Here is a 23895-nt window from a genome sequence, read left to right as displayed (position 1 = left end):
GTTTGTTGTTGGTGCTTCTACTCAAGTTCTCTTTTGCTCTGTTTTGTTTCTGATCTTTTTAAACCAAATTCCTTCCATGCCACGGGAGGCACTTTGAAGTAATATTTGCTGAGTGTTGCGGTTTGGTGTCAACTCACCATCATTGTTTTGGAGATTTTTAATCCCATTTTTTGAAAGAGGTAAATGTTTTACACAGTTGAAGTCTTAATGCGAAGGTCATTCTTTTAAGGCCTGTGTTTAAGGTACTTTTATGTTTCCATAATCTTGAGTTATTTTATCTATTTGTAATAATGCAAAAAGAACTTATTAAGTAAAGGTGGAGTTTTTAAAGTTTGTCGATTTTTGGACAATTGCTTGACATACGACAAACGATCTGTACACGTGTACTGTAGATGTAAAATAAAAGTTGTTTTCTTTTCCTACCCATTAAACAGTTCTTTTATATAAACATATATCAAGAGTCTTGCTCACGCATAGTTGTCATCTTACAACGCTTTGTTTGAAAGGCACCCGGCAAAGACAATACCATTGGTTTTCATGCTCAGAACAAATGGATATTCACTGTCAATAAAATACAGCAGAATCTCTTGTGCATTTTGTGTATACAGTAGATACTGTACTGTACTGTGCTGTATAACCTAGCTTTACTACTCACCTTCCGCTAATTCTTGTCCTTCATGGTTACTGTTGCCAATTTCTGGAGAAATCGCTCAGAAATATCGGCGAGAACGAGACAGATTGGACTGCGAAACGCCTTTGAGTGGCACGCACCAATGCATCTTTGCTGGGCTTTGGCAAGAGAGAGACTTTGTTGAACAGGAAACTAGCTATTTCTTTGTTGAATGCAAAAAATTCATTGTCACAATATTTAGTCATCAGTGTTTCATTAAACTCAGAAGCACTTGTCTTATTGTAGTGATGTGGGACCCTCATGAGTAAATGGACAACTCTTGTTGAACACTTGTTGTGGACGAAATCCTTTTTTGATGGGCGAAGGCCACCGTAGTTCACTGGCAAGCTCAAGAGGTTCACCGCTGCAATATAAAATCTGGCCATTGGATATCACTGATTTTATCAATTTTTTCCCAAGTTTACACTCTGTATACCTTTCGATAATTAATTTTTTTATTGATTTTTTTTAATCTATGTTTTACATGCTCTACAATCTCTGAGAGCCTTGTGGATGCAAATCCCTGAGATGTGAATTTGTTATTTGTTGCTCCACAGGAGAAAATTAGGTGTTACAATAATTCAACAGACCTGTGTTATCTATGTTCCCCCGGACACAGTGTAAATGTTATTTGAAAGGGGGGGTCTTTATACCTGATTATTATAATTATAAACTTGGTTGTGTTGATTGTAAAATTTTATGACGAGGGGGGATGATGATTTGCAGGACACCTACTTCACGGAAAACTTCACTCATGGGGAAACATGTTTAAAGTTTGACCGAGTCGTTAGTTGTGTTGTTTTGTGCGTAAAAATGAGGAAAGTTCCCCAGCGGTCGCAGATTTGTAGGGCAGCGAGGAGGGTGCAGCGTTCACTGGTGACACCGGGTGCGGATGCTGCCCCTGGTTGACGACATCATCACGTCTTGACAAAAGGCATCACTTTGCCCAATTTACAAGACGGTGCTTGGCAGAGGAAGCAGAGGCCTCGTAAGGCCTCGTGTGTTAATACACTGTCTCTTGTCTCATGTCACTGTGCAAAGAAAAGATACACACTGACAAAATATTATATCACTACCGAGTTTAAAGTTCATCAATTAACAGAAGTTTGCAAGGAATTAAGTCTCCTTCCTTCCCTTTTTCAACGTGGTGCAGTGTTGTGCTGTGTTCATCAATGCATTAAAGGCATCCTGTGTTAGTGCCACAATAATGATCAAATCTTGCTTAGGTTTATAGAAATAATAAAAGGAATGAGTACACAGTGTGGTCTGATTTTTCTCAGGATGCAGGAAGATGATCCAAAATTGTTCCTGGATTGCTTTAAAACACTTTAACATGCCAAAACAAACTTCTTGCCTTCTCAGACAATGGTATTAGTTGTTCCAGTTCCAGCATATAAAACTTTCCTCTCAAATACATAAAGAAGTACAGCATAAACGATTCCATAGGCCAAGTACAACATATTTTGTATCTCCCTTCAATAAATACAAGATTGTTTTGGTAAAAGTCGAAATAAAGAGGTATTTAATAGGTCACTTGAACCTTTTCATTGCCTGGTGAACTATATGATGCAGCAGTTGGTGTCTTAAAAGTCATGGGTGCAAAAACCAAGCATCAAATTTTCAAACAAGGAGAGAGGAAGGAAGGAAGTCAGAATCAAGTAGTATTACTGTTGGTATCGATGCTGATAATGATTGTATGTAGCCAAATTCGGCAGCTGGTCTTCTTAAGGTTATTAATAACAGACTAAGTGGGATAATCTATCGTTGAAGAGGAACGTTGCCTCACTCAATTATTCTGTTATTCATTGACTCCCTCTAGTGTTCGATATATGTACTGCCAAAAGTAACTTTTCTTTTTAAGCTTGTTGTCTTTGTTGACAGTGGGTTTCTTTTTTCAAATTCTTTAAATCCACGCCGTCAACTACAAAGTCATCTTACATATTAAAGCTACTAAATTCTTATTTAACTGTTTATTTATTTCCTCTTCTTCTTTTTACGACTGGCAAAGCGGAAGTCGATCGCTCGCGCCTTGACGTGACACAAGTTGAAAAAAAGGCGGTAATTGGTTGGCTGCGCTTCGGTTACACTGAAGGTGAGCGTTAATAACTTGTGGTCTATCGGTATAGTTGCAGTACAACTCATATACAGACAATATATAAACATGCATACACTATATTTAGCTCGTTCCATGTGAAATGCGACCATACAGACACATGACAGGCTAGAAGCTAGCGAGCTCGCGGCTTCCCCCGTAAATCTTTGAAGTTTGCACATGAACAGTGAACCGCAATGGAATGTTTCCAAATTAGAGTTGCCAACCGTCCCTTGAAAACAGAATGCTCCCATATTTGACAATGAAAAAGTGGTGTTCCGTTTTGAATCGGTACTGGACCGGGTTCGTCCCGTAGTTCTGGGTTGTCTCGAACGTAACCCACCTAGCTGCAGGCAATGCAATTGCGCAACGGCTGCGTAGCTTGTGTAGCGTAGGCAAGGGATCGGGCTCGCTTGTTCTTTTTCTGGCTTGGCGGTGAGAAAATGCTTACAAAGCAAACTGCAAACTTTGTCGGCGAGTGTTTTCTGTGTTTTTAAGAAGTGAGAAGAAATACACCAGGAAAGGAATTAGCGGTGGAAAAAAAGCGCGCTGTTAACCGAGGTCTCCTGTTCACTGTTCACAGAGGAGATGTCGATGGGAGATGGATGAGGCAATGAGAATGTGTTTTACAGTTAAATTTGAATTATTTGCACACCCAGAATTTTAGGGTTTCTCCTTTATGTAGACACAGGACACATAAAGGACCTTTTTTAAAAAAAAATAAATAAATAAAATGACATAAAGTCACGTGTGGCAGCACAAGGAGCTTCATTATCCTGGGTTGTACTTATTCTTTTTTTATTTATTTGTATTTTCCTTATTAATGCAATATCTTGCACTTTATTGAAAGTTGTGTAAAAAAAAATATATATATATATATATATATGTGTGTGTGTAATGAAAATATTTCAATACAATTTAAACATTTCCAATGTCTATTGGTAACAAAGCAGTTCAAACGATGTGAACCACATACTTTTTGAAACCCTATTTTAATTTATCATTCACTTCTACTTGGGAGCCACTGGCCTGGGAAGGTCATGGCCCCCGAGCACTGCTGGAGGCCTCCTTTATTTTTCCGAATGAAAGTTGGCAACACTAATATGAACACTGAACAACAACGGAATGTTTCCAAATGCATTTACAGGTCGGCTCATTTAAGACTTGCATCGGTCGCAGGTGAAAAGGGCAGCTGGTGTTTGGCACCATGTTCTTCGCTCAACTCTTCACGGCCAAGAAGGGACCTCTCGCCAAAATCTGGTTGGCAGCTCACTGGGACAGGAAGCTCACCAAAGCCCATGTGTTCGAATGCAATCTTGAGTCAACCGTCATAGACATAATTTCCCCACAGGTAATGAAACACACTTGAAATGCCACTCAGCACTGTGGTTTTACGACGGGAGGATGAAAGCCGATGGAAATGCATGGGTTTTTTTTTTTTATGTGCACTCCTGATAGATGAAAATGGGTTTGCGGACATCCAGTCATCTGCTCGTTGGTGTGGTGCGGATCTACTCTCGGAAAACCAAGTATCTCCTGGCAGATTGCAGCGAAGCTCTGGTCAAAATTAGAGTAGCATTCAGACCAGGTAACATATTTGGTTGTTTTTGCATTTATTCACTTAAGCTAGACTGTGTGCTAAAATAGATTTTTGCAATGTTTTTTTGTTGTTGTTTTTTTAAGCTGTTGCATTGTATAATCATAACATCCATCCATCCCAAACTGACAGTAATTATTAACAACGTTGATTTGAAACCTCCTTAAAACTGTTCAAACAAAAACTGAGAAATGTAGGCTTTGACAAAGAAATGATTTGCTTTGCAATGTATTAACTTCCATCACATTTCAGTGGTGGTTCTTCTGTTAATTTGGCAGGCGATCGTTGCCGTTAATGTTTATGTTATGAGCCAAATAAAGCACCAGAGGGCGACACAGAGCTACTCACTGAGCACTCATCCATGCGACACTAATCCTATGAAATGCACAGCGTAAATGGAAAGTTAATTTAGGTTTCAAAGTTAAGCCATTCATATTTTTTCTCTTCTTTGTCTTTCATAACAGTATTTATTATTCATTTATCTATCCAGATCAGACAGATCTTGCAGTGGACGGGCTGGAGGCCACAGTAAAAGCAATCACCTTGATTGAAGACTTCACTGCTTTTGACACCCCGCTGCCAGACCTAAGGTAAAGATTAATGTGTGTATTTTTTTATTTGTTCTCATCTATACTTTGTAAGTCTAACAAATCTATGCGGGCAACCCTTTCGCCTCCAAGTGCGATCGATGCCGTGGATCACTTTTCACTGAACCAGTGTCGGCCCGAAGAAATCACACTAAAGGAGGATTTAGGAAATCAATTTATGGACTTGGTGGACTTTGGTAAGTTCAGCTGTTCACTTGTTAGGTTTTTAGTTCTGTTCATAGCAAAACATTTGCATGTGTTTGCGTGGTTTCTCTGGCTTTTTCCAAGGCTCATTGGCAACTCTAAAACGTGAGAGTGAGTGATTGTTTGTCTCTCTGTGTGTTCCTATGATGACCTCGTGACTCGTCCAGGCTGTAACCCTGCCTTCGCCTCAACACACCTGGGATACTGGAACCCCAGTGATCCTGATCTGATTTAAAGGTCAATGTTTACAACATTTTCCTATGTGTCCTTTTAGGTGATGAGTCCCACATTGGCCAGACTGCACTGCTTGACATGAGCTTGCAGAGCCTGAGGTTCTACGATGGTTTTGGAGATGAGGATAAAGGATATGACCTCTTAGGTAATTTCTGCATTCTTTCCAAGGGAACATTAGACACGTGCTGTTTGCAACCAAGTGGATCTCGCAATGTAGATTTAGACCATTTGGAAAATGGAGTTGTCTAAACCAGGGGGTAAATCACCACTATCTTCAGTCATAACAAGTCAAACTGTAAACCGGGTTCACACTTGTGGTCTGTTGGGGTTGGATTTTATGACATACAAGTCATCATTTTCATTTTTGCAGACTTCCTGGCACTCTCCAGTGATCCTGAAGAGTCAACCCTCCTCATTTTAAATCCACCTCAGACTGAAAATTCTGGGAGCTCGGCTCTCAGAGTCCCACGGAATGGTTAATTAACTATTTTACTATTACTATTACTATTTTAACGTGGCAATTTAAACATCAGTCCCACTGTGGAAATCAATTGTTTTAACTTGCATGTATTGTTGCGTCATGGTGACGAGAATGCATTTGACTCGTTGTTTTCCAGACTCTGACAGAATGGAGGTGGAGGCCCTTGCGCTGGATGAGACCCCGATCCTGCTCACTAATAACAAGGCCTTTGCCCTTGAACCTGTTCTTACTACTTGTAAGCACAGTTCTTACGTATATAGTCTTTCATAAGAAGGATAGTTTGACAGAAAATTCTAAGTTACGCCAATATTTAACCCTCAACTTCGGAGTTTCAGCCTTTGTTTTAGTCTGTTGGAGATCAATCAATAAACCCACTTTGATTTATAAAGTGCCAAATCACAGCCAACGGCGTCTCAAAGTGCTCTGCACAATAAAAGAGAAAGTCCTGTAAGGAGAAAATGCTCCTGAGCGAGCATGAAGTGACAGTGGTCAGGATGGACAGAAAGAGTCTGGGACCCAGACTGTGCTTCCTCTCTGGTGAGAGTTAGCAGATTCACATAACTTTTTTCTTTTTCAGCAAACTCACGTAGGAAGAGGGGGAGACGAAAACGCAAATTGTTTGTGGATCAAAAGAAGGAGCTGAGCAACGACACCATCAAGGAGCAGCTGACTCACTTTTCCGACCTGATTGTGCCCATGGACCTGGCCCCGCCCACGGAGCAGCTCATGCTGTGGAAGGAGAGCGGAGGGGCCCACAGTCTCTTCACACAGCCATGTTCCACTGTGCTAGCTCCACAAATAAATGCTGTAAGCACACCAGAGGAATGCAGTTCAGTAGTGTTCCAACGAGCTTCTCACCATTCTGTACTTTGTTGAAATTTTAGAAATATCGCTTTTATTTTGCGAAAAGCTCATGAAAACGCAGCTATAGAGACAAAGAACCGTTTGCACTCACTCACACACCTGAGGACAATTTAGAGTTTCCAATTCACCTCACATGCATGTTTTTGGAGTGTGGGAGGAAGCCGGAGAACCTGGAGAGAACCCAGCAGACACAGAGAACATGCAGACTCCACACAGAAATGTCCCAGGCCCAGAACCAAACCCACAACCTCCTTGCTGTGAGGCGTCAGCGCCAATCACTGCGCCTCTGTGTCACCCATTGGTGCTCCTATAAAAAAAATATATAATTTTTTTCTCTCTTTGGCAGCTCTTTTCAGAGACCATTTTCCAGGTGAACATTTCCTCCATGTGTGAAGAGGAGGAGGAGGAAGAAGAGAAGGAGGCCACGAGGCGCCACAGTGTGAAAGAGGGTCAGGGCACCAGCGTCTTAAATGTGTGACAGGACTTTTGACTTCCACGTGAGATCATAATTCTGTCTTGACAGGTCAAGGAGATGTGAGGACCTTGGCCACAGATGGCGCCAGTGTGGTGAATTCCCTCCTGGAAGGCAACGCAGCACTCAACTCTGTGGCGCTGCCCATCGATCAGACCATCGACGGCGTGCTTGAGGATGTTTCTAAACCGGTGGCGGTAAGAATTAGCAGGAGGCTGGAAGCTTTATGTGGCAGCTGTGTTGTGAAGACAATCTCACTGCCAGTCAGTCACACTACGCTCCTTCAGTTTTGGCCGCGTTTTCTGTGCTGTCCAATAGGATGATAGCTGTTCAGAGGGAACTCATTCAGAACTTCCATCAGAGGATTCCATGCTGGTCCACCAGTCCACCAGAGCAGAGGACCCTCAGGCAACTCCCCCTTTGCCTTTTAGCAAATGCACACTGTGCACACAAACACACGCACACAGCACAGAGACATTACACGGTGCTGGACTTATCTTCAATTAAAGTAAATGGCAGCCATAGTTGACTAACTTCACTCTATTAGCACTGAGCAGATGGTTTGGGGAACATTTGCAGCATTACTTTGGAAAAGTTCCCAGCATCACTCACTGAATTCCATTTATCCTTTGCAGTCGATGCTGGACAGCGACGTCTTTGAGGACAGGAAGATGATCAGACGTGCACAAAAGCTTCTGAACTCTCTACAGGTAAAGAAAATTAAACAAGATTCAGATATATTCAGGCACCATAGCCCCAGTAACCTTCTTGTCATACATGTGCAGTTCATTGCATAAGCTGCATTTTTAATATCAGTGCGTGGCAGCTTTTATGCCTCATGTTTTTTGTTTTTTGACATCAGATATTAATCTAGCGATGGAGCAGAGCGGGATTTAGAAAAGAGAGTGCAAGGCGCAGGATTAGGGACGCTTCTGTAAAGTAAATTATCTGTGTGTGTGTGTGTGTGTGTGTGTGTGTGTGTGTGTGTGTGTGTGTGTGTGTGTGTGTGTGTGTGTGTGTGTGTGTGTGTGTTCAGAGCCAAACTACCAGCACATTCAGCCTGGGGGAGCTCTGCAAAGGAGCCACTCGATCGCAGGCCGCGTCCACTTTCTACTGCGTTCTGGTTCTGGTTAAGCGAAACGCCCTTCACCCGCAGCAGAGGGCGCCCTATCAGGACATCGTTGCCACACCGGGACCAACGTTCTGTGACCACTTTACCGCGTGATTTATATGTCTCATTTTAAAATGAAAGTACACGGTTCTTTGGAGGTTCTTGGCTGAGTGTGTGTGTGTGTGTGTGTGTGTGTGGTGGGGGGGATTGCGACCAACTGCATGTTTGTTTGTGTCTTTATATTTATTGCAGTTCATGCTTTAATTTCAGTCACAACTAATTGTTCCTTCAAAGCATATGATTAATTTATAAAGCATGTTTCTTAAATCATTAAATTTTGTTGTTAATGTTTGCAAAAAGTCAGTAGATATTTAAATATTTTTATAAGTCCTAAAAGTTGTTGTATGTGCAACTTAAATTGTTATAAAAAAAAAAAGTTGTTTTTTTTTAAAGTGATATTTTTCATAATTTTGCTTTTCATTCAGTAATATGTACCGTGTGTTCTTGTACCTATGTTATATTTAACGTTCTGTCTTTGTAAAGACAAGTAAAGACAACTGTCTTGAGGCTCTTGTGTTGCCATGTTCACATCTTTTTTTTTTTTAATCCCAGAAATCATCACGACACATTTTCACTCTCTATTTGCAGCCTTGTGTAAGAGTTCTCTGATTCAGCTTCCTGTTGATTTATTTTGCTGCTTTTGTCAGACCTTCACTGTATTTTGAAGGGGACAGAGAGGCGGGTCCACTGACTGGAGTTGGACACGACGCGAGCTCGTCACCCACATTATCACCCCATGACGCCTCTCTCGTTATGAGGCATCATTATCCCCTCCTGTCCCTTTAAGAAGCACTGATGCTGCAGTCGCAGTTGCCTCATTTCATTTCCGCGCTCCATGGCTGCAGGATGGACTCTCATCATCAGCAACAGCAGCAGCAGCAGCAGCAGCCTCTCTCCTTCCTGTTGCCACCGGAGACCCTGACATCAAGTCTGGCTGGAGCCGGCGCAGAAGGTAGTATTCTTACATCCCACCTCAGAGAGGACATTAGTTATCCCTGCTCCTTTGTCAATGCAGACAGCCGGTAATGTCATCCCTGTATGTAGGACACAGACGGGCTGTTTTGTGTTGTCTGTGAGAGGGAGGGCGGGATGGATGGATGGATGGATGGAAAGTAGCTCCGAGGTGTGACATGTCCTGCGTGGGACGTCTCTGCATTCACTTTGCTGAGCTCACTGTTGATGACACTTGGGGGGGGGCTTTCTTTCCTTGCCGTCATAAACAACGTCTGCTTATCTAACGCCGTTTTGTGGCGGCTGGCTGAAGATGCGTCCTTCAAGGACGGCAAGCGCAACATCTCTGGCTTTCCTCCTCTTCGCACAGTTTCATCCAGTAGCGGCGACCTGCTCGCCTCCACGGTGAAAACAGCGCTACTCGCACTTACGTAAGACGATTGCGTATTTCTCTCCCACCCACCCCCCACTCCCACCCCAAACCCAAAAACGCTCGGCGCCACTTGTTGCGCACGCAGGCGGAGGGATGGAGGACGATGCTCTGGTCCTGTGTCGTTTGTCCCAGAATTTATATATAGGCTCACATTGCGTCGCTTGTTTTGAGACTTGCGTTCGTCACCGGCTGATTCACTCGCCAGCTCGTGACGTTCAGTTCCGATCAGAAAACAAAACAACACTTTCTGTCTTCTTATGCTCGCTCTCTCTCTCTCTCTCACTCTCACTCTCAAGAGAAAAAAAAACAGGACGAAGACAATGTTTTTTGTTAAAGCAGTTATTATTTGACTTGTTATTTCACTTTGATCCATTTTAATCCCTGTACATCGCAATGAGGGACAATATATTCAAGGCGAGCGTGTCTATCGGACAGTATCTCAGAGTCACTTCATTACCTCAATCAATCAAATCAACTTCAATCTTCAAAGCTGCAAGTTACATCCAGGAATCTCCCTATCGTTTTGCATAGTCATATAAAACCAACAAGTTCCTCCAGTGAATGAAGCAGCAGACCCTGAGTCAGGGGGAGGCCGTCAGGCAATTAAAAAAACAAAACAAATTCTAATAGAATCAGCAAAGGAAGACATCAACTATCTTGCCTGTCAGTCATCAATTCTCAGTTCTCTCTCTCCCCACCCCCCCCAGCCTGTGACAGCAGGTCATGTGAGGGTTTATTGTTTTGTTTTTTTCATTGCTGCATACACTGAGGACACTGCTCAGCGAGGCACAGCTGTGCTGACTGTGAACTTACTGTCCCCTTTGTGTCAGCACAGAAAAAGAGGCTTTATTAGCGTTTCCCTCGTCTATTTTGTAGTTGAAGGGCTGGGCGAGAAGGTCATCGCGGAGAGAGAAAAACGACCAGTAACTGTATAAAAATCTTCTGTTTTCACAGTCAGTGATTTTTGGTTGTTTGTTTGTTTGTTTGTTACAATATTAAATGAAACTAGTCAGTTTTTCCCCTGAGGTGTTTTATCTGGTGTTCTCTTGTAGCGGTGACTCCTGGGAGCCTCCTCTAGAGGCAGCAGTGGGCAGGTGAGAGAGGACCTTTGCACTTCAATGTCTCTCACTCCAAGTCGGAAAGCCTCCTCAGGTCAGCACAGGTACTGTTTATGGTCGTCTTATAGCTAAGCCTTAAAGGTCCAGTGTGTAATATTTGACCTGATTTATGATTTTTGCAATGGTAAAAGCTGAAAATACCGCCCATTAATACAATAATAAAAATATATATATATATATATATATGTATATATATATATATATATATATATATATATATATATATATATATATATATATATATATATATATACATATATATATACATATATATTTCTAAGGAAGCCTGGTGTGGACAATCCAGCTGCCTGACAGCGTGTTTCGTATTTAGGGTGAACCTAAATACAAACCAACAAAGAAGAAGGTGGACGAGGTATCACGCAGGCCACCGTAGCGCACTGGCAGCTCAGGAGTGGGAACGGGAGTGAAAGACACTGAAATCTAAAATGTAACCACTTGACGTCACTGTTTCTTCAAAATCTCACAGATGTTACACACTTATCCTTCAAAGGGACATTCTGTACATTTCTTGCCATGAAGCCTTGCCCCGCGCCCAAATCACTGTGATGTTCATCTTGACCTTCAAGGCGCTCAGTGGGCACCAGTGGGCGACAAAGTGATACGTCCAGCGTACACAGCCATCCCAGCCGGGTCAGGGTGCCAGAGGGCAGCCCCACAGCCCGGACAAACCCCAGCACACCAAGGTACTGTGGTCAGAAGAAAACTGGCTCTGCTTGATATCAATCAGTGAAACAAAATATTATCACCAAAGTGGAACATTTGTCTGCAACAATTCTATTGTCAGGGCGCACGAGGCTGGATATTGTCTGCTCCGCTCGGCATCTATGCAACTGCTTTCACTGTGTAGTCTGTGTTTGTCAATCCTCACTTCCTGTATTACTATCTTGTACTTGGATTCTCTGAGGAGGTCCAGCATTTTTTATACTTCTGCCAGTTTTTGGTGACTTCCCAGACACTGACTCTGCCCCCCAACTTTCCATTTCCAGTCATTCCCAACCCCAGTCAGTTCAGGACCATCGTTGATTTGTGCTGTTAAAGCCAAACAACAAATTTTGGATTCTTTCCAAGCAACAACACTTTCTGCAAATCATCTCTCTGCTTGTCGATCCAGGCGTCAAGTGAAGTACACAGGCTGCAGCGACAACCATGGGATCAGGACTCCAAAGCCGGAGCAATACCTCACTCCTCTGCAGCAGAAGGAGGTGTGTATACGACATCTGCGAGCCAGACTGAGGGACAATGTGGAGAGACTCCATCACCGGTGAGTCTCCTTCTGTCACCACAAATTGTAAATAATGCCCAAACTTTCCATCTACTGTCAACGACAAGCATTTTATTTCCCGACCATGAACCAACTGTAACATAACCAAGCACGAGAGGTGGATTTGTAAAATTAATTTCATTTAAGAAACATGGAGAGTTACTAGAAAGCTTTTGTAATATAGAGGCCTGTTCAATAGAAAGGGGAAAAAAGGACTTCCAAGGTAATTGGATGTGCCGGCTGTCTTTCATTCAGAGCGGACCAATCTCATTTTTACGGCTAGTTAAACCAGGCAGCAGCAGCCTTCGGCCCGCTTCCAACACCGTCGCTTCCTGCTTTTGTCAGAGCTAGAAGCATATTGTTTGGTACTGGAATCCCAAAATAGTCTTTTGGAGGCTGAAAAGATGGATAAGGCAGACCTCACAATCAGTCCATCTGCCTTTAAAGGTCCAGTGTGTAAAATATGCCTTGATTAATGATTTGTAATTCGGTAAAAGCTTAACATAAATACATAATTAAAACTGTATAACCACAGTACAATAAAAGCAATGTGGTTTTCCTACCCTTAGAACTGTTATTTATGTAAAGGATGCTCCCAGTCAGCTGCCATCTTGCGCCTCTATATTTCTATGGAAGCCCAGTGTGGACAATCCAGCCCGCTCGTTTCTCACCCAGCGCAGACACCAGAAAAGTTTTTGACTTAAGGGGCCCATAGAGCATGCACAGTTCTGTCACTTCCCATCATGCCTCTGTAACTCACATGATCTATTTGGCCAATCAGAACGATCCTGGAGAACGTCACTTACAGACGCGTCAGGATGCAGCCAATCAGAAAAGGCTGAGACACAGCAGCACGTACAGCGTTGTGATATCACTCTTTTCTGGTGAATGCTTTCTGAGCACCGCTATATTGTAAACCCGGTATCCAGTTCTTATCATACATCCATGTATCCAGCTTTGTGTGCGAATTCCACCGTAGTTCACTGGCGAGCTCAGGAGAGGGAGGGTAACGCTTGATGTCACTGTTTCCTCTTTAACAAGAAAACTCCAAATAGTTTTTCTCATTGCCAATGAAAAACACAACATGTCTGTCTACACCTGATCAGAGACTATGAAATCGATGAGTTGCGGAATCAGCTGTATCGGATGCAAGAGGACTGGATCGAGGAGGAGTGTCACCGTGTGGAGGCCCAGCTCGCCCTGAAAGAAGCCCGCAAGGAAATCCAGCACCTGCAGGAGGTCGTTGAGTCGGTGAGGTCCAGCCTGAGCGTCCGCGAGCAAGACCCCCATGTTCACAAACCCTTCCCGGGCTTGCAGGGAGCCAAGCCGGGGGGCCGGTCCCGCTCCTGCGGCTGCTCCCCGGCGAGCACGTTGAGCCGCGGCGCCACCACCTGGGCGCGACGGAGCAACGAGGCCTTGCAGCTGGAGGCCGGCAGGGGGTCTCGTCCGGGACAGACCCACCTGCTGCTGGAAGCCGCCCTGCTGTCAGAGCCTCCACCGCTCGCTCAGCCGGGCCCCGGACGAGGCCACCCGGCCGTGTCCCGCTCCCCCTCGGCCTGCGAGCGGCTGTGCAGCGGCGGCGCCGTGCTGCCCGTCTCGCACTCCTGCCACGCGCTCAGCAGCAGCAGCACGTGCACGTGCAGCGGACACGCCTACCTCCCCCACCACCACCTGTTCCTGCACTTACCTCAGGAGGAGGCCCCAGCTACGCTGGCTGCCGAACCAGGCCCCGCCCCTTACTCCTCCCCCTCCCCCTCCCACTGCCCCACTCCCTCTCCTTGCCCCGCCCCCTCCCCTGCCCCAGCGGTGGACCGCAGGCCGGAGGTCCGCTCCCAGGCCTGCAGCCCCACCATGACCTGGCTGTGCGAGGACGACGACCCCTCCGTCCCAGAGCTGAGCGTGGTTTCCATCGCGACGGTGGACCTCGCCGCCCCCCCACCAGGACCGGCCCCCACCCCAGCACCTTTACCTCTCCAGCCGACACCTCTGACGCGTTTGCATTGTTTCCACCCCGACACCTCTGACACGCCGCTGACCTCGCAGCCCCTCCCTTCCACCCCACTTCCTGCCAGACAGGAAGCCACGGCGGCAGAGTCGGAGGGCGAGGGCGCGCCGGCTCCGCCCCCTCCCTCGCACTGGAGCCGCTACTTCCTGGTGGACCTGCTGGCGCTGGCCATCCCCGTGGTGCCCACCATGGCCTGGCTGTGTCGGGGGGCTCCACAGGAAGTCGTGCCCGTCTACCACATCGGCTCGCTGCTGAGGGGCTGCTGCGCCGTGGCCCTCCACTCGCTACGACGTCGAAGTGCCAGCAGGGGGCGCCGGTCCGCTAGCGTGAATGGGGCCGCACCGAGTTGAGTTTTATTTTGTCTTCTTCTGGCCCCTCACCCTCCACTGACACTGACACTGACTGGATTCAGCCCTTCTGGTTTCGATTTTGCAACATGTCCCTTGTAATTTAGTCATCCCGACTCGTCTGAGAACTCGCAGTATTAGTTGTGCACTATTGACTAAGTTGGCTACGTAAATATATTCACCAGTTCTGAATGCCTTTAGACTCATTTTGTCTTCATTCGCATGTCTCTTTTAGGATTTGTATAAGCTTTGTTGCTTTACTTGGAAAAATAAATCTCACCTGGGTTTGGCTGGGCTGTCTTATAGACAAATATTTTTCAATCATCTAAAATTAAAATAATTAAAAAAGAAAGAATTCTAAACATTTCTCTCACAAGCGTAGAAAAGTATACATTTTAGTTCTAGTAAGCGACTGGACACTGAACAGAAAGTGGGAGGAGCCATTCACAAGGTTCTACACATGAAAGTAAATGGAAATTCTTTTTTATATATTTTAGAAAATAGAATTGTAGAATCTGGAAACGTGATTATTTTTTCCATGTACTATTTTGTGTTTTCAATACTTTTGCAGAAAAGAATATCCATTCAGCGAATGGGTTTTATGAGCTGACAAGATTGTTTGCCTGCAAAAACTAGAGCATGCGCAGTGACCAGTTCTTAGGAGCAGAACAGGCCTTCATCATTTCTCTTTTGACAATAAACAAAATATTGCCGTTCGCAGATGTACAGACCATTTTTTTGAACTCCTGTTGAGACAGTTCTCTGAAACACGTTCATGTTTGTTTAAAAGCAGTTTTTTTTTCCCCCTACACCATGCAAAGCATATGCACTTAAATGATTGATTTACCTAAGAGATATTGACAGCAATGTCTAAAAATAAAGAACACAGGTAGGTGTGTGAACAAGTCCTGAAATGCACCTGACTCCCATCACTGCCTCAAGATGGGACAATAAAACAAAAGCATTTCATGGAGATTGGGAACCAAACACGTCTGCTCACAAGCTGATATTTTAAACTTTCCTTTTGACAAAGGAGGCAGCAACTATTTAGTATAATGACTTCTTGCACCAGCGTAATAGCTGCTGTAATAGTATCGCAATGTGCAATGATTTGAGGTGTATGCCAAGATTGCATATTCTCTTCTCAGCAGTAAAATTGCTACACACAACAAAAAGGAATGTTTTAGCGACTGCACTAAAACCTATAATACAAGAACACTCTTTTTTTTGCCATTAAAACAATCTTTTAAACTATGCAGCGATTACTTTTGTTTCCTTGTTGTCTCAAAGAACTCCCACAAGTGTGTATGTATGCATTTACATACACACTTGTGGGAAGTACCGTATGGATGCACATGTATATTGTCCCTTATCACCAATTGACCTAGAAGTAAGTTACTAGGTCATTAAAATGTTCCCTCTTAATGTGTTTGGATTGAGGATCAGACCCTCAACAACATTCACACACCCTGAACCCCCCCCCCCTCCCCCCCAAAAATAAAATGCTGATTCTCAAACTGTTGGAGACACAAAAATATATTTCCCAGGAGAGCTCCTTCCAGCTCAGCCCACTGTGGTCCAGTACATTGACACAGATTTCCTGTTTAAACATTTCAGCATTTATTATTTTACTTATAAATTTAGAATATCAAAACTTTATGCTGCAATATAAACAGAAAGGAACAAATTTACAGGCCAATCGTGTGCTTTTTTCCAAATGTTAGACACAAAACAATCATCACAAAGAATTAAGAGAAATGTCTTATGTCAAACAGTCAATCCACATTTCTTAAATGCATTGCCTGCGTAGAAAGCATTTTTCAAAGGAAAGGCCACTGAGTCACGGGGGGGAAACACCAAATTATGACAATATTTGAAGACTAATCAAGTCACATTTTGGACATTTCAAATCAAATAACAATGACAAATATAACCCATAATAATCAAAACAGTGCCTATGAGAACTTGATGACTTAGGACAGTGTGGCGTATAGAACAGAGAATGCAGGTTTTAAAGCAAGCAACAAGAACATTTGGATTTATAAAATTTGGAGGGTGAACTCGTGAACTAGAGACATGAGACATATGCAGTGATCAAGAGCAGGAATCATTTGACGGCGCATTTCTTCCGTGTTCCAGAAACAGGAGTCGACCTACAGACAGAAAATCTAGAGATGTGACAAAAGAATGGAGGCGTGATGAGGTTCAGGGGAAACTTAAAAAAAAAAAAAAAAAAATCACAATATCTATGGATGCATTCTGTAAGCTGTACAAAACATATTCATGAAGTCCACATTCATGGTGAAGTGTCATGTGGGCACCTCACCCTGATCATTGAGTGGATATAGGCAGAGTGCAGTGGCTTCAGGCTTCCAGACTGATGAGCTCCACGTCAAAGGTGAGGGTGGCGTTGGGTGGAATGATACCTGGATGCCCTTTACTGCCGTAGGCGTAGTCTGGTGAGCAGATCAGCTTGGCTCGCTGGCCAACACTCATCTGTGGAGATGGTGATATTTCCAGGTTAGGACTGACATAGGATGTGCACATCGGCACAACAACTTTAAAGGTGCCCCATTGAACTGTATTACTGTTTTCTACAACAACAAAAAAAAGCACACTCTAATTGTGATTTTGTAGACGGCTGTTAACAGTGATAAATATGGCGTCTGGGGATGTAGGTTTCCTTTTTCTTTCCTTAGATTTCTATGAAGGTATTTGACATGAAAAAGATGCCGTTGTACCACTGAAGAATAAGAAATTAGGGGGGGGGGGGAGAAATTGGACAAACAGTTTTAATGTGGCACCCTAACCCTCAAGTTCCTCACCTGAGCTACTCCTTCTTCCCAGCCGCGGATGACCTCCTGGTGTCCGATCTTAAATCTAAACGGCTTTCCCCGAGACCTCGACGAGTCGAAAACCTTTCCGTCTGCCAGGGTGCCTGTGGAAGGAAGCCCAGAAAGAAAGAAGTAGAGGCTTCACAGGCTGTGAGTCACCGCGCTCAGCTCAAGTGAAACCCTTCTGGCACGAAATCTGCTCCACTTTAACCAAGATCACTTACAGTTCCAGTGGACCCTGAATTGTGCCTACTGGGGAACATTAGCAAGTATCCGTTGCTCGCTAAACAAAATGCAAGCCAGATTAATTGAAATTGCTGTGTGCAGCCAAGATATGCAATCGCGGTGCCATGGGAACCTGACTCCCCTCTTCTTATGATTGACAGGTGGTTGAAATGAATAGTTGCACCACCCCGCCCCCCCTCAGAAAGCGAAAGCGAAGAACACCTTTTTGAAAATATGGCAGCCATATCTACACCATACTTGCTTGTCTCTTACACCAAGTATCTAAGTTATTTGTCATGATTTTATACACTGACCTTTATCTTTTTTGTGTGCGGGGAGAAGGGGGGGGGGGGTACTTTGATAAGTTTTGTCTCTATACTCTTGTTATGTTGACTCTTTTTTAGTACATTCGTACATTATTATATATAAGAAAACTGAAACTAAAATGGTCCCAAAAAAAAAAAAAAGTTTTGGTGAACTCCCACGATCCTCCACACCGAGGAACCTCCTAACGGAATCTGGCTGGCAGCCCCTGTTGCTCCGGCGGCTAACAACAGCCAGCATCACGGTGCGGTCCGGGGAGGGCTGCCTGCCTGGTCCCGAGCTGTGACCCCCAGCCATAACTGCTTCGAATAACTAAACTAACTCGAATCACGACAGTTTAGTCCTCCTTTACCGGCCAGCGATTACGGACCAGCGGCGAGCGAGGGACCATGTTTATCGGGGAACATGCTAATGCTAATGCTAGCCGAGCAGACCGCAGACAATGCTATTGGCGTCCATTGAACGTTTAGCAGCTTAACTATCTTCATTTAAAGACAAATACATTTAAACGCGACGCTCTTTATACACGAAACACACACACGAGTGTTTACTGGGGGGCTGCGAACTGCGCGGATCCAGTGTGGAAGTGTCAACTCGGGTGCTAAGCTCCATTCACGGAGCTCCAGCAGCCTCCCCCACTCAGTCAGTCACTCACCGACATAGTGCACCACGACGCGCTGCCCCTTCTTCGGAAACGTCTGCCCTGGAGAGGAGACATGAGAGAAAGCGTGTGAATAAACCGCAAGAGCGTGGACGAGACACGGCGCGACACTAAAGGGATCGTTCTCACCGTCGCCAGCAGTTATGGTCTCTACTTGGACTCCCATTTCCGTTTGTTGACTGGGTCGGGAAGCTTGCGCTCGACCACCCCACAAAGGCGAGCGGAAGCAGGAGGCAGAGAGGGGCAGGGGCGGCCTGAGTGACGCCGAGCGGGTGGGCTCAGCTGAGGGCAGAGGGACACCCGCTGACCCCGCCGAGGAGTTCTTCCACCGAGGAAGCCCCAACACGCTGGTTTCACCTCTTTAAAAGAGAGGCTGGGAGAATTACAACGAAGCCTATTACTGATACCGGATGCGACAAGGCATCATGGTAGACGTTGAACAATAGATAGGGAGAAGTCCTGGGCCACCTAGACCACAAGTCGTTTTTGTTGTGTCTCTATATATGAGCGTATTTCCATTCATCTCAGAATTCCCTGTCATAAAAGTCTTTGATTAGTCCAAATTAGAAATTCTAAATATTGCCAGAGTCCAAAATCAACCCCCACCCCACCACCACGTGCTTGAGTGGCATTTTAATAATGCAATTGCAATAACGTTGTCAAGGCACCAAGATTAGTGTTCTAAAGTTGTCAGGGATTTTTTTTTTGGGGGGGGGTTGGGGGGTTCGTTCCTTTGGGGTTTTTTATAATTGGCAAATGAGGGCACAATATAGTTGGCTACATAGAACTTCCTATATTGGGGAACAAGTGGGTCATTTTGGACACATTAAGCCACAGCCTTTCATGCGGTCTTACAAAGCAGGCGTCTTGAAAATGGATGAATAAAAGACACAAATATTACACTGTATGTAAAGAACGTTAAGAGTAGCCGTTAAAGCATCTAGGAGAGAACAGTTTCTGTGCATCTTGCAGTCAGTGTAGTGCACCTATAACACTTATAATGAGCTTATAGATTAATGTGTCTATGGCAGACAGTCCACAGGCACTTCTCTGATGACATAGTGGTATGGTGAGATGTTAAGCCCACATGAATTCTTCATTGATTCCTGAAATTCATAGTGTTAATGCTTGTTGAAGGAGCTGTGAGAGAAAAGGCACAATAATCTTGAGTATAATTAGTATCAGTAGTATGTACTTAGTATTTTGGTGAGTCATGTGTCATCTTCTGTCAACAAAAATGATAATTTCACATTTGAGTAAAAAATCTTTTATTTGGGCTTCCTTCATAAGAATTTACAATTTAATAAAAAAAAAAAAAAAAAAAAAAGAAAGAAAAGGGAGCGATTTAGAAAGACATTGGGTTCTTGAATGCAAAGGAGTAAAAAAAATGTTTGTTGTTTAGTCCATAACTACAATGACCAACATGTCAACCATGGCATAAACTTAGTATGGGTACTACCTTATAGATTTGGACATAACCAAAATGCATATATTAATGCAAATGAAATAAAAGCAGCAAACATGTCTGCTTACACCCACGTCACCTTTGGTTTCAGGTGTCTTCTGGTGGAGAAAGGTTCAGTCTCCTTCTCAAGCTGCTTTCTGTCCAGTTTGACTTCCGAGCGTTGGTGAAATCCGAGTATCTGCTCGCCGCGAGCAACTTCTACACCTGATCGGACTGAGGTAGGGTGGCTGTGCCCCCTGAAGGGGTTGCCTGGTTTGCTAGACTTGACAGAACATTTGCTAACATGGTTTGAAGCACCTGTTGAGTGTTTAGATTTGTTGAGAATGCTGGATGTGGCGTCACAGCCTGAGGCTGGCATCACACTGGCAGTAGGTTGCTGTGGACTTCTTGGAGGCTCCGGATTTCCCCTCTGGTCTGATGAGGGTGAAGTACAATCTGGGCTAAATCGAGATTATAAAAAACAACAACATATTATCCGTTTATCACACTTAAATCTGATGCCGGTGCATTCACGTCTCTTGAAGCAGCTTACTGAGGTGTGGTCGGTGATTCTTGGAGTCGTAATGATTTCCTCTCATCAATTGGGTACAAGCGGAAAAAGACCATCCCTATCAGCAGCAGTGCAACGGGAACAGGTGAAAACAGCACAATCAGGGCAATGGCCACTTCCTCGCCAAGAGTGCATGCACCCGCTTTGTATCCCGCAAACCTGCAGACGGACGCAGAATTAGATGGACGCCCTAGATGTATGGAGATATGACAGAACGCCTGCTCACTGTAACGTCATGGTTGATATTCCAACTGACAGGCCTCCCGCCAGCTTGTTGCAGAATGCGTAAGTGGAGAAAAACAGAGGCTCCAGTCCTTTGCATGTGGGATTGTTCGCCGAAAAGTCGTCCACTACGTCTGGGAGCATCGACCTGCAGGCGGCACACAACAGGCTGGCATACATCAAAGCTAAAAATGTCAACAAAATACCTCATTGCGTTTAAAATTCATCTCTGGCCAGGTTAGGCAGAGGCCATGTAAATGATTCATTGTGCACCACACTCAGCCTTGATCCTGATTGCAAGTGACAGGAGCCTCAGATTGGACTGCGAACTCTGTGTCTCGGCTGGAAAATGACTCACCAGGGTAGCAGGAACATGGTCGCCACACTGAATCCCATCAGAATGCACATGAGCATGAAGACCGGCAGGTTACTGGGGAAACATGCAACTGTTGCCACTGCTGGGATGAAGAGCTGAGAGAAGGACAAATCAGTCAGAATCGGGTAAAAGACTGAAAATGCAGAAATGACTCACGGTCGCGCTCTCACCGACATTCCAATGAAAACTGTTGCCTTTTTGCCAATCCTCAGTAGGATGTTTTGCCACAGAGGGACTGCTATTGAAGCTGCCACCTGAGCAAATCACAGCAGTGGCATTAGTGTTCACGTTTTACCAGAGTCAGCTGTATGGCAGCAGCTTACCAGCAGAACCAGTAGCAAGTGCTGAAACTGGGCCCCCAGTCCAGCTGCATGGCTGCAGAAAAGTGCAAAGTTACCCAAAGACATCTGAAATAAGGTAGATAAAAAAAGATCCGATCATCAACATATATAATAACCGTATGGTTAATATTAGGTGCAGATGAATGCATCACGTTCAAACTGTACTTGAAATGCGAGTGCGCTAAACACAAATCCGAGCAGCAGCCGTTGGTAGGGAATGTGGCCCAGCAGCATCTTCAGAGAGGTCAGATATGATGGTCGGGTTTGACTTTCAGAAGAGTGAGGAGCTGAAATACAACCACAGTCAACAAGATGTAGGAGGAGAACTGAAAAAAAGACGCAAAAACAATGAAAACATGCAAAGACGGTGCACGCTCACTCTCATATGGGTCGTTATATACAGTAAGTGTCTAAACAGGAAAGTGAAACTGGCCACTAGTCAGGGATTCACCTCGCTGCTCCGTCACTCCCAGGAACAGAATCAGGCTGCAGAGGAAGAACAAGGCCCCCATGACCAGAGCTGAGATCAGGAAGGCCCTGTGCTGGGAGCAAGAAGACACACAGTGAACATTTAAATGCAAAATAACGCTAAAAATAAGCACATGTGCAGGGGTGTGGACACACACACACACACGTACACACAAATGTGCATGTGAGCGTGCATGTGAGCAAAGAACAGTAAATGACAGAGTAAGCAGATATGCCTGTGTGACTACAGAGTGTTTGCAATGCTGTTTGGCCACTCAGGAAACCTGAGCTGAACGGAGCCTTTTTGTCCCAAAGCTCAAGTGTATTTACCGTCTGGTGGAGGGAGTCTGCCTGCAGTGAGGGAGCGCCTTCAGGGGCTTCTTGCTCCTGATGCTGATGGCAGACTTCTTGCTTTTCTGTGTTGTACACGGCCACAACTCGACCCTGAATGGCAGACGCCACGAGCATCGCCACCATCTCCACAGTCATCCCTGCCAAAGACGGACAAAGACGGACGAAGACTGACTCAGTGGGCTGACAGAGCGACAGTGACTCACTCTGCCCTCTCCGCCTTGACAACGTGGATCTGGCATGGCGACGCTCTTACTGTAGGCTGTGGCAGAGTCTCTGTCCCGGTGATCTCCCCCAAGGAACATGTTGAGGGAGAGATAAGGAACGTTGTAGCACTGTCAGCCAAGGACAGAGACCAGGAGAAATGACCAGTGTGACCAAGAACATGAGCAGTAGCTATAGTGATGCAGTATGATGCGAAATGGCAGCGTCACATGTTGAAATTCATAAGCTGAGGAGTCTCAGGTGTACATTGCTTTCACGTTACAAGCGGACTCACACTCATGAGGCTTTCAAAGAGGCAGGTGACCATGAGGAACCAGAGCACGCTGGCGGTTGGAGACGCCCAGCCCCGCGGCACAAACCACAGCAGCAGATAGGAGAGGACAGCCAGTGGAGTGGACAGAATCAGCCTGCGAGACAAAGCATCACCGCTGATCCCACAGAGGGAACAAAGAACTCAAGTTCTTCAAATTGACTGTGTCAGCTCGTTGCCCACCGACCCACCATGGAGTGAGCTTGCCGATGGGAGTCCAGTTACTGAGGCCCACCAGATACCCCACCAATGGGTCGGACACAGCATCCCAGGCCCGACTCACAAATAAAATCATGGAGACATAGGAGGCCTTCATCTGCGGAATATTGAGGTGCCATAACTTCATGGGGTTCACATTCTTAAAGAATATCTAACAAAATGTAGTCGTTGTTTTTACCTGCACAACATCAAGGAGAAAGATTTGCAAGGAAACACCGATAGCTACTGTGGTCATCTGATAGGGTACCCCTCCCACAGCGTAACACAGCTTCCTAGCAAGAGGAATACCACCGGACCCCTGAGGAGACCAGAGAGAGTATATGTTTAAATACTATCTGGAAAACGATCTGGAGAAGTGTACTAGTAAAAGTAGAAATGCAGGTTTGCTGAGAGAAACCTACCCTCTGTTGACTGCCGCCGCATGAGTTTTTGCCCACCGTCCTTTTCAAGAACTTTGTCTTGACCGTCAGCACTTGATCGGAGAGATTCTTCAGGCAACTCATCCTGGGGTTTGAGAAGAACCGAACCTGACATGGACGCTCAGTTGCATTTGACCAAGACTTTGCTCGAGTGACTCTAATCCAGTCAATAGTGGAATCTGGTTGGACGGGTTGTCACTGCGTCATTGCAATCCAGCCCACCTGCTCACATTACCACCAAATGTAGTCAGCAACAAGTCATCTATCTATCTATCTATCCATCCATCTTTACATTATGGCATTTTCCATTCTTCTTCACCTGTTGCAAATCCTCTCGATTTTCAGTTTAAATAATCTAAAAATAACCACATACAATTAAGTGGTGACAAGTGACACT

General features: G+C 44.9%; 4 protein-coding genes across 7 annotated transcripts; 2 read left to right on the top strand and 2 right to left on the bottom strand.

The window, feature by feature from the left end:
* The first annotated feature begins 2625 nt into the window (after positions 1 to 2625).
* rad21l1 (RAD21 cohesin complex component like 1) lies at positions 2626 to 10854 on the top strand. Its single transcript, XM_076042271.1, has 15 exons — positions 2626 to 2762; positions 3910 to 4113; positions 4221 to 4350; positions 4850 to 4949; positions 5040 to 5143; positions 5425 to 5529; positions 5755 to 5859; positions 6002 to 6100; positions 6443 to 6672; positions 7076 to 7178; positions 7253 to 7398; positions 7520 to 7644; positions 9218 to 9324; positions 9637 to 9754; positions 10809 to 10854. The coding sequence occupies exons 2-15, from the start codon at positions 3970 to 3972 to the stop codon at positions 10852 to 10854; spliced, it is 1662 nt and encodes a 553-aa protein (XP_075898386.1). The 5' UTR covers positions 2626 to 2762; positions 3910 to 3969.
* On the top strand, positions 9048 to 15225 carry snpha (syntaphilin a). Of its 3 annotated transcripts, none has more exons than XM_076042472.1 (5): positions 9048 to 9324; positions 10809 to 10918; positions 11462 to 11578; positions 12007 to 12156; positions 13263 to 15225. In XM_076042472.1, exons 2-5 carry the CDS (start codon positions 10875 to 10877, stop codon positions 14509 to 14511), a joined length of 1560 nt encoding a protein of 519 aa, XP_075898587.1. In that variant the 5' UTR covers positions 9048 to 9324; positions 10809 to 10874; the 3' UTR covers positions 14512 to 15225. The 3 variants fall into 3 exon arrangements, with proteins under 3 accessions (XP_075898587.1, XP_075898590.1, XP_075898588.1); XM_076042475.1 differs by lacking the exon at positions 9048 to 9324 and adding an exon at positions 11206 to 11322 and having other exon boundaries at positions 10807 to 10908; XM_076042473.1 differs by lacking the exon at positions 9048 to 9324 and adding an exon at positions 11206 to 11322 and having other exon boundaries at positions 10811 to 10918.
* Positions 15226 to 16031: 806 nt separating this feature from the next.
* On the bottom strand, positions 16032 to 18968 carry LOC142898804 (peptidyl-prolyl cis-trans isomerase FKBP1A-like). 2 transcript variants are annotated; one of them, XM_076042026.1, is made up of 5 exons: positions 18682 to 18968; positions 18547 to 18594; positions 17334 to 17446; positions 16835 to 17004; positions 16032 to 16676 (listed from the first exon to the last, which is right to left on the bottom strand). In XM_076042026.1, exons 1-4 carry the CDS (start codon positions 18716 to 18718, stop codon positions 16873 to 16875), a joined length of 330 nt encoding a protein of 109 aa, XP_075898141.1. In that variant the 5' UTR covers positions 18719 to 18968; the 3' UTR covers positions 16032 to 16676; positions 16835 to 16872. The 2 variants fall into 2 exon arrangements, with proteins under 2 accessions (XP_075898141.1, XP_075898142.1); XM_076042027.1 differs by having other exon boundaries at positions 16032 to 16661.
* Positions 18969 to 19896: 928 nt separating this feature from the next.
* Positions 19897 to 23780, bottom strand: mfsd2al2 (major facilitator superfamily domain containing 2a-like 2). Its single transcript, XM_076042028.1, is given in 14 exon segments — positions 19897 to 20457; positions 20550 to 20726; positions 20794 to 20937; positions 21148 to 21260; positions 21336 to 21419; positions 21489 to 21572; positions 21672 to 21793; positions 21958 to 22048; positions 22305 to 22465; positions 22582 to 22660; positions 22825 to 22986; positions 22988 to 23176; positions 23258 to 23377; positions 23481 to 23780. Coding segments are annotated over 14 exon segments (2004 nt in total). The 5' UTR covers positions 23583 to 23780; the 3' UTR covers positions 19897 to 20081.
* Positions 23781 to 23895: the final 115 nt, after the last annotated feature.

This window comes from Nelusetta ayraudi, unplaced genomic scaffold (genome assembly GCF_046127955.1).
Source record: "Nelusetta ayraudi isolate G7.1 ecotype Tasmania unplaced genomic scaffold, CSIRO-AGI_Nayr_v1 ptg000070l, whole genome shotgun sequence".
Taxonomy (NCBI): Eukaryota; Metazoa; Chordata; class Actinopteri; order Tetraodontiformes; family Monacanthidae; genus Nelusetta; species Nelusetta ayraudi.
This window is presented reverse-complemented; position numbering and strand designations above follow the sequence as displayed.